The sequence below is a fragment of the Gossypium hirsutum genome, chromosome D08 (genome assembly GCF_007990345.1).
Source record: "Gossypium hirsutum isolate 1008001.06 chromosome D08, Gossypium_hirsutum_v2.1, whole genome shotgun sequence".
NCBI lineage: Eukaryota > Viridiplantae > Streptophyta > Magnoliopsida > Malvales > Malvaceae > Gossypium > Gossypium hirsutum.
The window spans coordinates 9,374,863-9,386,581 of record NC_053444.1 but is presented as its reverse complement, the minus strand read 5'-3'; the positions used below and the strand labels follow the sequence as shown (position 1 = coordinate 9,386,581).

The 11,719-nt window shown below is 32.4% G+C and overlaps 1 protein-coding gene and 1 non-coding gene across 2 annotated transcripts; one reads left to right on the top strand and one right to left on the bottom strand.

Annotated features, from left to right (window-relative positions):
- Positions 1-6,991: 6,991 nt before the first annotated feature.
- TRNAK-UUU (transfer RNA lysine (anticodon UUU)) lies at positions 6,992-7,064 on the bottom strand. The gene has a single exon. It is a non-coding gene; the product is annotated as a tRNA-Lys (tRNA).
- Positions 7,065-7,155: 91 nt separating this feature from the next.
- LOC107915329 (pentatricopeptide repeat-containing protein At3g63370, chloroplastic) lies at positions 7,156-10,280 on the top strand. Its single transcript, XM_016844496.2, has one exon. The coding sequence runs from the start codon at positions 7,194-7,196 to the stop codon at positions 10,041-10,043; it is 2,850 nt and encodes a 949-aa protein (XP_016699985.2). The 5' UTR covers positions 7,156-7,193; the 3' UTR covers positions 10,044-10,280.
- Positions 10,281-11,719: the final 1,439 nt, after the last annotated feature.

Sequence of the window (11,719 nt, the reverse complement as noted above, 5' to 3'; positions counted from 1 at the left end):
ATCCCTGAAGTGACCACCTCGTTCATGTCCACGTCCACGTCCTCGACCGCAACCACTACCACGACCACGATCATGTCTTCAACCACGACTGCTAGTGTGACCTTTATCCTTTCCGTTATTTGATGTCACACTCGCTTTAAGGAATGAAATAGAACCAATTGGACGTAACTCATGATTTTTCATTAACAGTTCATTATTTTGCTCAACTACAAGAAGACAAGATATTAATTCAAAATATTTCTTAAAACCTTTTTCACGATATTGTGTCTACAAGACAACATTATTTGCGTGAAATGTGAAGTAATTTTTTTTAATATATCCTTATAAGTTATGTTCTGTCCGCATAATTTCAATTGGAAAGTGATTCTAAACATAGCCGAGTCATATTCACTCACAGATTTAAAATCTTGTAATATCAAATACAGCCAATCATAGCGAGCTTTAGGAAGTATTATGGTTTTCTAATGATCATATCTTTTTTTTAGACTATTTCAAAGGACAAGTGGATCTTTAATAGTCAAATATTTAGTCTTTAGTCCCTCATGGAGGTAATGGTGAAGAAATATCATAACTTTGGCCTTATCTTGACTAGATGTTTTATTTCCTTCATTAATAGGTTCATCAAGGCCTTTTGCATCTAAATGTATTTCAGCATCTAACATCTAGGATAAATAGTTCTTTCTAGTGATATCAAGAGCCACAAATTCAAGTTTTGCAAGGTTCGACATTGATGATATCACTTGATCCAAACTAACAAAAAAACGCAAGACTCTTGGATTAATGTAAGCGCTTGTGCTAATAACGTATTATTAACAAAAATAATAGATAAAAGGTGGATATGAGAATATGATGATTTCTATTGCATTGTATACTTTTTCATCATACTTACAAGTAGTATACTCCACTATATATATAGGGAGATTAGACTTTTCATATTCTAATACATAAATAAGAAAAAGGGGTTACAAGGAGATAAAGGTTTAAGAAAGATAGAAGGCTAAAGGTTAAAAAAGATGAAAGGTGGAAGGTCAAGGGAGATGAAAGATGAAAGGTTGAACATCCATTAAATGACATTCATAACAAGAAATATTTTTTTATGAATATGACATGGAGACATATTGATATGTGGGAAATTGAAAATTGAGATAGAGACAAAATTAAATAAAGTGAAAAAGTATAGTGACTAAAGTGCAATTTTCTCATTTTTATGGAGGAAAGACCTAAATACAATTTTTTCATCTTTAATTGATTTTTATAGAAAAAATGATGGGATTAAAATCTTATAGTTGATGAGGTGGAAAGCTTTTGGAGATTATAGAAATTAAGGTTGAAAAGTGTTGAAATTTGATTGGATGATACAATAAATGGACTAAAATGAAAAAAGAAGAAGGAAAAGTGTAGAATTTTCTACACAATTTGATGGTTGAGAGGCAACAGCTTGGGGCAGCTAAAATAAAAAGGACAAAAAGGGACTAGAAGTGTAATTATATCAAGAATATGTCATGAATCAAAAATGGAATTGTAGAGAAAATCTAGGGAAAATAGTGATTTTTTAAATAAGATAATTATGAGAAAATATCATGGTTTTTGGCAAAATATGGGCTATTGGATAAGATTGAAAAATAAGATGAAACCTTAGCCATTTGATTAAAATGATTAAAGTTAAATTTTATATATTAAATAATATTTTATTGTTAAACAAGTTGAGATATTTTGATGGAAAAATGAAGAAACTTCTTCACGCTTTATATAAGTGGCTCATGACACTTTCAAAAAAAAAGGGAGAGAAACTTTAATTTTTACACAATTAAGTCCTTTGTCATAAAATTTCACCATTTCACCCCATAACCTTGAAAATTTCCAAAGCAAGCCAAAGAGGAAATATGAAGTATAGGTTTAGAAGAGCTTGTATAACATCTTAGAGGTAAGAGATACGAAACTAGAAGTAAAGAAAGTCGAAAGGAAATTGAAAGATTGTGATGAAAAAGAAAAGAAGCAAAGAAATTGAGGTTTTTGTTAAAAGAGAGGTAAGCATTTAATTGCATTCAAGTTAGTTTATTTTAATTTGAATATTTTGGTATTAAATTTTAATATGAAAAAAATATATGATTATGTATATTAAATTTAGTAGTGAATATGCAAATAAAGGTACATTAGTTATGTAAGAAATGACACATTTAGTGATTAGTTAATTTCATGAAACTAAGGATTAAATTATAAAGAGTGAAAAGTTATTTATTTGTCATAAATTGATAAGTGAATAGATGTAGTATAGTGAAATTATTATAGAGAGGACTAAATTGTAAAGTGTATAAAAGATATTATGTGAAACTAATATTGTGATTAAAGACTTAAATGAAGTATTATGTGATAGTAATAAAGTGTAAAGTGATATAATATGTAACACCCCTAGCCCGTATCTGTTACTAGAATAGGGCTACAGCGCATTACCAAAACATAACATCATACAATGAACAATTTAATTCACAAATAAAATCACAAAGTAAACATAACAATATCAATCCAAAAACATACATACATTCCCTTATACGAGCCCTTGAGGCCGAAAACAGATATTGGAAATGATTCAGGATTAAATTGAAAACATATGAAAATTTTCCAATTGCAGGGGTCACACGCTCGTGTGGCCAGGCCGGTGACTCACACGGCCAAGAGACACTCCCATGTGTTAGGCCGTATGGGTATTTGAAATAGGGACATACGACCGTGTCTCAGCCTGTGTCCGCAACTGTGTAACTCACTGACTTGAGTCACACGGCCAAGCCACATGCATGTGTGTCAGGTCGTGTACCCTTTGAAATAACCTCACACGCCCGTGTGCCAGGTCGCGTGCTAGGCCGTGTAATAGTCTGACTTGCAACCTTTTAAAGCTATAGGGGACACATGATCGTGTCTCCTGGCCGTGTGTCACACACGGCTGAGACACACGCCCGTGTCTCTGCCTGTGTAGATGAAAAGTGTGCCATTTCCAAGCCATTTTTCTCACCCAAACTCACAATTCATGCTCAAGCCATTTGCACCTAAAAACAAACATTCAAAACTCATTTACATATGTATATTAAAGCATTCGCATCAATTTAACAACCACACAATATACCATATAATCTTAATAACTTACCAACTAATTTATCAACCAAAATAACATATATACAAGCCACACATAATGGCTAAATTCATTGAACAAAACACTTATACCTGCATTATAACCATGATTCAAAATCTTCAAAATATACCTATATAACCAATGGATAGTGTGATGGATCTCTGACAAGCTTCCACACTGCACGAACCTTTGATTAACTAGAATTATAAGAGAAAAATCACACAAGTAAGCATAAAATGCTTAGTAAGTTTGTAAATCATTAACATTACTTACCATTTCATTATAAAAGCATAAAAGCAAATAGTGAACATATCCAACATTACTTGGCACAAGCCTAAGCACCAACAACAATTCACAAGTATAATTAGCATATAAATTAACCAAACTCATTATACGACAAAAAGCTTCATTAAGCTTTCCATGAAAACATTCCTTTTATTGTGAACGTACTAAAGATTTTTAATCAATATCTTATCATAACTTTCCCATGCTTTCGTGATATTATAAGTCGATGCTTATACCGATGCTTTACTTTTTGTATACTCGTTGAACCACTAGAATAATATCGGATACGTGGGAATCTCGCACACTAAGTGCCCACATGTGGTCAAACCACTACTAACTCAATCTCATATCAATGTTCTCTCTCAAGCCATAAATGGGTCTGCTCACACAAGCTGTCAGTCAAGAAGTAGCAACACAGTGCTGCTCACACAAGCTATCAAGTAACCGCAACATATGCCAGAAACTTAGCCACCGGTAGGACGTACGAGACCAACACCTAAAATATGGTAACCCCTAATGACATGTCATTTGTATCCTATATATTCCTAAGGCTCAAATGGGTCCGAAAATCACCGAAACTTCGTTAGATATTTTCGTAGAGTCATAATGCCAAGAATATAACATAAAAGTATTTAAATCGAACATAATTTAATGCTAATTAAATATACGAACTTACCTCAAACATGTACGGAGAAAAACGATCGATTAATCCAATACTTTTTTCTTTTTCCCGATCTAAATCCATACGTTGCTTTTCTTGATCTATATAATCAAAATTCATTCATTCAAAATTCATTCTAAACAATTAAATCCAAAAATCATATTTTGGAAAATTTATACTTTTGTCCCTATAATTTTGAATTCAATACAATTTAGTTCCTATCTCATGAAAATGCAAATTCATGCAATTTAATCCACACCCATGCTAGTCGAATATTAACTTAGTCCATATCAATCCCTCTATTTCATTTATTTCACATTTTCACCATGAACATTTTTCTATTTTTCAATAAAATCCTTAATTGATAATTTCATCAAAAATTCGTTTACAAAAGTTGCTCAAATATCATCAAATATTCATTTTCATCCCTCAAACATAAAAAACAATCAACATACATTCATGGTAAAATCCTAGACTTTTAACAGTTTTGCTAATTAGTCCTTGGGCTAGCTAGATTAAGCTATAACGACTCCAAAAACATAGAAATCATTAAAAACCAAGCAAAAATTTACTTACATGCACTAGGTGTTGGCCAAATGTTGAATGCTTAAAAATGGTGTCTTGCCCTAGTTTTTATTTTTTTATTTTTATTGGAGAAGAAGAAATTCTTTCTTTTATTCATTTTTATTTTAAGTTGCTTTATATATTTACTAAATTAACCTTAAGTAATAACCTTTAAAACCATAAAAAATGTTCATCTTTGTCCACTATTTATCTTAATGGTCTAATTACCATTTAAGGCCACTTATATTCTAACTTCATATTAAATTGACACCTTCTCTAATAGAACACAAGTTTTGCACTTTATGCAAATTTAATCCTTTTTATCAAATTAAAAATGCAAACGATAAAATTTCTTCACGAAAATTTTATACGACACCACTAACATGTTGTAGACATTAAAATGATAATAAAATAAATTTTTTGATGTCGGATTTGTGGTCCCGAAACCACTGTTTCTATTTCACTGAAACCGGGTTGTTACATAATAATTATTGAATTTTCATGAATTTAAGGACTAAAATGTAAAATGCTCAAAAATTACTACGTTTGCTAAAATAATGAAACAAAATATTTAAGTAAAGTGTTATAAGAAAGTAAAGTGCTTAATGATAGTGAATTGAAATCTAAAGTGTGAAGTGTTGTGAATATATGATATGTTTGTATTTTTATGAATTATGAATAAAGTGAATATGTGAAATAAAAATGTAGTAAAAGTGTTTATGTGATTCAAAGTAAATAAGTCATATGATACAAAGTGATATATTTGTGATATATCAAGTATGTTATATGAAAGTGATATGTGAATAAATGCGTTAGTGAACTTAGAGGAAATATGATACACGATAATGAAATGATTTTAGGGTTGAACGAAGGGGATTAGGAGAAGATAAGTGGGTTATGTGATGTGTTTAATGAAGTTTTGTTATTAGAGTTCCATTAAAGGTCAGGAGTTTTGCTTTCACCTAAAGCTCTGTAATGTATCGGAATTATTGAAATTCCTTAAGGCTCACTAAGGACTGCAAAAGTGTTAGGTGAAAGTAGAAGTGTTATAATGATATATGTGTTTTAGTAATACATGTGAATTAAGTATTAAGTGAAACATGTGACTTAAGAGTTTATGCTATGTTTGTGACATGAGAAAAATATTTATGTGAATGCGAAAGTTGATTAGTGACTATATGTGTCAAAGTAAAAACTATAAGTTACAAAATTAATTTAAATGATTTTATGTTTTGGAAAATGAATTGAAAGTTTAAGTATATTAGTGAAAGAAACTATGTGAATAAATATTATTAAAATATTATTTGAATTGTATATATATCAAAATGGTAAGATTGAATCTAGTTAAGTACTTACTAGCTATTCATGTAGCTTAACGCATTTGTTTTAAATGCATAGGTGATAGATAAGTTTTGAAAAGAGTTGAGGATTGCTACTTCAGTTCGAATCACATCAGTCCTCAGGCTTCAAGCTCAAGGCATTTGGTATATATATTTTGGGTTTTAGTTTAGCATGTACTAAGGTTTATTAGTAAAAAAAAAGTGAATTATGTATGAATAATAATGTTTTGTTCTATAAGTTACCTTGATTGTAATGAAACAAGAATATGTTTAAGTGGTGAGTTTAATGTTTAAATGTAACATCTTTTACTTGGATTGGGTGAGGGGTGTTACAAACTAAATTGACAAGTTTTGTAAATTTGAGACTAAATTTATTGAATTTTTAGACTTTGAACTAAAATGACAAATTTTTGTAAACATTGAAGACTATTTGTTGAGTTTTTTAGATTTATGATCAAGTTGATAGAATGTGTAAAAATTGTAAGGCTAAATTTGTTATTAGGCCAATAAAAATGGCCCACATTAGTTCTTCATCACTCGTTTAATAACGACATCTAATTGGAGAGTGATTAAAATATTTAATTTCGAAAAGTTGAGTGGTTAAATAAAAATAATAATAGTAGAGTGGCTAAAATAGAACTAAAGATATAGTTGGATGGCTATTCTTGTAGTTTACCTTAATACTTTAAAAGAAAATATTTAATACACTAGTAGTGGAGTTTTTAGACTCCACAGTAGGATTAAGGAGTTGAGAGGTATCCTATAAAGTATAGTGAAATATTAAAAATATATATTTAAAAAGAAACACATAATAACTTTTTAAAACTATTTATAAAATAAAAAAATGCACAACCAATATATCAAATATTAACCTTTTAACTTTAAACATAAAAGAAAAAAAAACCGTCAAAAGAATGTTCTATTTTTCCTTTTTCTCTTCTCTCTCTTCTCCACGTGACCAGATCTTAAAAGACAACAAGAAAATTTAAAATTGAGCTAATGAAATTATCAACAAAACGCCGTCTGTGGGAATCGAACCCACGACCACGTGGTTAAAAGCCACGCGCTCTACCGGCTGAGCTAAGACGGCTTGTGATTTTGACAATTATTATTTATTATATTAATCAATTGAAAATGTTTTTCCATAACAATACCATTGATCATGCGACTGCAGTCTTATCCTACACTGAGCGTCGTCCTCTCCTGCGCTTTCCCTCTAATGCCCGCTTCTTTGGCTCATCTGCACACTAATAATTGCTCTTCAATTTTCGCTCACCCCCCTATGTTAATCCAAACACAAATAAACCCTACTCTCAAAATCCCATCTTTTTCTCGTAAACCCATCCAAACCCATACTTTAAAGGATATTTGCCTTCGAGGAAACCTCAAGGAAGCATTTCAATCGCTCCCAGTTTCATCCAATGATCACCCGGACGAGACTTATGCCCCGGTTCTTGAAGTTTGTGCTCAAAAGAAAGCTCTTTCTCAAGGGCTACAAATTCACGCCCACATGATAAAGTCTTGTTCCGTCTCTGAATCCGTGTTTTTAGCTACTAAGCTTGTGTTTATGTATGGGAAATGCGGGTCAGTTCGGAATGCCGAGAAAGTGTTTGATCAAATGGGTCAACGAAGTATTTTTACTTGGAATGCTATGATTGGAGCTTATGTTTCAAATGGGAAACCTTTTGAAGTTCTTCAAACCTATAAAGAAATGCGGGTTTTGGGAGTTTCTCTTGATGCTTATAGTTTTCCTTCTCTGCTTAAAGCTAGTGGTTTGCTAAAAAATCTCTATTTAGGGTCTGAAATTCATGGTCTGGCTGTCAAGTTTGGGTATGATTCTACTGTTTGTGTTGTCAATTCTTTAGTTGCTATGTATGCCAAATGTGATGATCTTTTTGGAGCAAGGAGATTATTCGGGAGAATAGACCAAAAAGACGATGTAGTTTCATGGAATTCTATAATTTCAGCATATTCTTCAAATGGAAGATCTATGGAAGCATTGGAACTTTTCAGGGAAATGCAAAAGGCTGGTCTTGACTCTAATACTTACACTGTTGTTGCTTGTCTTCAGGCTTGTGAAGATTATTCCTTTAGGAAATTAGGTAAGGAGATACATGCTGCTGTGTTGAAATCAGCTCAGCTTCTTGATGCTTATGTTGCTGGTGCTTTGGTTGCTATGTATGTCAGGTGTTGTAAGATGAGTGAGGCTGTAAGAACTTTTAACAAATTGGAAGAAAAGGATAAAGTAGCCTGGAATTCTGTGCTTACTGGGTTTATCCAAAATGGTATGTGCAGTGAAGCTTTGCATTTCTTCCATGATTTTCAGAATGCTGGTGAAAAACCTGACCAGGTTACAGTAATAAGCATCCTGGTAGCTTGTGGGCGATTGGGTTACCTATTGAATGGTATGGAATTGCATGCTTATGCAATAAAAAATGGATTTGATTTAGATTTGCAGGTTGGAAATACTCTTATAGATATGTATGCAAAGTGTTCTTGTGTGAACTACATGGGCTATGCTTTTAATAGGATGCCTGACAAAGATTTAATTTCTTGGACTACTGTCATTGCTGGCTATGCACAAAACAGTTATGCTTTAAAGGCTTTTGAATTGTTCCGAGAACTGCAATTAATAGATATTGATGTTGATCCCATGATGATAGGTAGTATACTGCTGGCTTGTAGTGAACTGGCATGTGTGCCCCAAGTGAAAGAAATTCATGGTTATATTATGAGAAGAGGCCTGTCTGATGTTGTGCTGCGAAACATGATTGTTGATGTATATGGAGAATGTGGACACATAGATTATGCTGTGCAAACATTTGAGTCAATCCAGTTTAAAGATGTTGTGTCTTGGACAAGCATGATTTCTGCATATGTCCACAATGGGCTTGCTAATGAAGCTCTTGAACTGTTCCATATCCTAAACAAAACTAATATTCACCCTGATTCTATTGTATTAAAAAGTGCACTCTCTGCTGCTTCCAGTTTGTCTGCCTTGAAGTATGGGAAAGAAATCCATGGCTTTGTTATTAGGCAAAACTTCTCTGAAGGATCAATTGCCAGCTCTCTTGTGGATATGTATTCTCGATGTGGAATGGTTGAGAATGCACACACGATATTTAAGTCTATTCAAAGTAAAGATTTAGTCCTCTGGACAAGTATGATAAATGCATATGGAATGCATGGCCATGGAAAAGTTGCCATTGATTTATTCAATAAGATGAAGGAAAATCTCACTCCAGATCATGTAGCGTTTTTGTCAGTTCTATATGCTTGCAGCCATTCAGGACTGACTGCTGAAGGTAGACAATTTTTTGAGATCATGAAATATGAATATCAATTGGAACCATGGCCAGAGCACTATGCTTGTCTGGTTGATCTCCTTGGTCGGGCAAATTGCGTAGAAGAGGCATGTGAATTTGTGAAAAGCATGCAGATGGCACCTACTGCTGAAATTTGGTGTGCACTCCTACGGGCTTGCCAAGTACACTCAAATCAAGAACTAGGAGAAATTGCAGTGCAGAAACTTTTGGAGTTAGGGTCCACAAATCCCGGTCAGTATGTGCTTGTTTCTAATGTCTTTGCAGCTAAAGGAAGATGTAAAGATGCTGAAAAAATTAGAAGTAGAATGAAGGAGCGAGGCCTGAAGAAAAGTCCTGGATGTAGTTGGATTGAGGTGGGGAACAGGATTCATACTTTCATCGCAAGAGACAAGTCTCATCCAGAGTGTCATCATATAACCAAGAAATTGGATCAAATCACAGAAAAAGTGGAGAAGGAAGGAGGTTATATAGCTCAAACAAAGTTTGTTTTGCACAATGTGGAGGAAAATGAGAAAGTTAAGATGCTATATGGGCACAGTGAAAGATTAGCCATTGCATATGGTCTGCTCAAGACTGCTGAGCAAACCCCCATTCGGGTTACAAAGAATCTACGTGTCTGTGGTGATTGCCATACTTTCTGTAAGTTAGTCTCTAAACTCTTTGGACGGGAACTTGTTGTGAGGGATGCCAATAGATTTCACCATTTTGAGGATGGGGTTTGTTCTTGTGGGGATTTCTGGTGAATGTTACATCCAATTTTTTGAATTGGACTATTCGACATTCTTCTTGCTGAAGGTATTGGAATCACTCTGAGTTGATCAAGCCATTTTTCCTTATGTCATTCGTTCTGGTTCAAATCTGCTAGGATCGAATAGAATTATGATCATTACCCTGGTGGCAGCGCCCCAGTTCGAAGGTTGATATGCCAAAGCTGCTATCAAGATTGCCAATAATGATTCAATTGCAAGAAATTACTAATATACCCTTTGTCGAAACTATTTTTTTAAAAAAATAATGTCGACTTAAAAAAAATAAAAATTGGAGTCGCCACTGATCTTTTATTGAGGTGTGATCGGATCACCTTAAAAATGACCTTAGTCCATGAGTTTCAGAAAAAAAGACGGGTTCGGGAGTCAATTACGTAATAGGAAGGATTAGCACCTTTATAACGCTCAAAATTGGTACTGAATTGATTAGTTAATGTCTTAAAGTCAAAATGTCGAAAATTTGAAAAAACTAAAAACGATCCCCTTTTTATTGATGCCAATTTTAAAAATAATACTTGAAAAAAATATTTGAACGAATGTAGAAAAGGTTTCCTCGTCTCAGGGCGACAAAGTGTCGTATCCCATAAGTTAGGATATAGCATTTGAATCCTTGAGAATAAGCTAACCCTTGAAAAGATTTTATCAAAATTTCGTATTTTGAAATCTGAAAATGTTTGGTCATCTTAGTTCAATGAGAAAATCGAGACCTCGTAAGTTAAGGCACGACTTCTCAGGGTTCTAAATATGACGTAAAACTTGCTTTTAATTTTATTAAATAAACGTAAGTTTTGAAATATTTAAAATGTCTAATTATTGAGGTTTGATGAAAAAACCGAAACCCCGTAAGCTAGGGCACGATTTCTCGTCATCCTAAATACCATGCATTGCAAATCTTATCATACAACATTTTTAAAGAAAATTTTACAGACTTGGGAGTAGAAATTTAGGTAATATGGAAGACAAATCATAAGTCTATAGTTACATTGATGAATAACAACAAATTAAAATACGAATGAGCAATTGACATAACGGCACATATTATCTCAATTAATCAAAGAGGACGCAAGGAAATAATATATAATACAATTTTAAAGTAAATAGTGCAACAATTTAAGGTAAATAACATACAAAACAAATTACAATGAATAATATACACTGTCATTTAAAAGTGAATAACTTTCATAGCAATTTTTTTAAAAACATATGAAAATTTTGAAATAAAGGAATAATAAAAAGAAATTTAAAATAATACATAAAATAGTTAAAAAGGATAATAATAAAACTCAAAACAAGAATAAAACAAAAAAAAAATAAAAGATCTAAATTTTAAAAGGCTAAAGTTAAATAAATTAGGGATTTAAAAGATGAAATTAAAAAAAATAAGTAATAATTACAATAATAATATTAATAATTACAATGATAATAAAAAAAGTTCTGATAATGATGAAAATAATAAAAAAACTTTAAAATAGTGAAGCTAAGTGAATGAAGGATTAAAACATATATAAAAAACTAAATGATATTTAAAGGCATTGATTTAAAACATATATAAAAAACTGACGAGGGCCTGATTGCAACCCGTATAAAACAACAAGGACCGATTGAGGAAATACCCCTGGCCTTTATACGCAGCGTTGAGAAAAGGGCCAAAA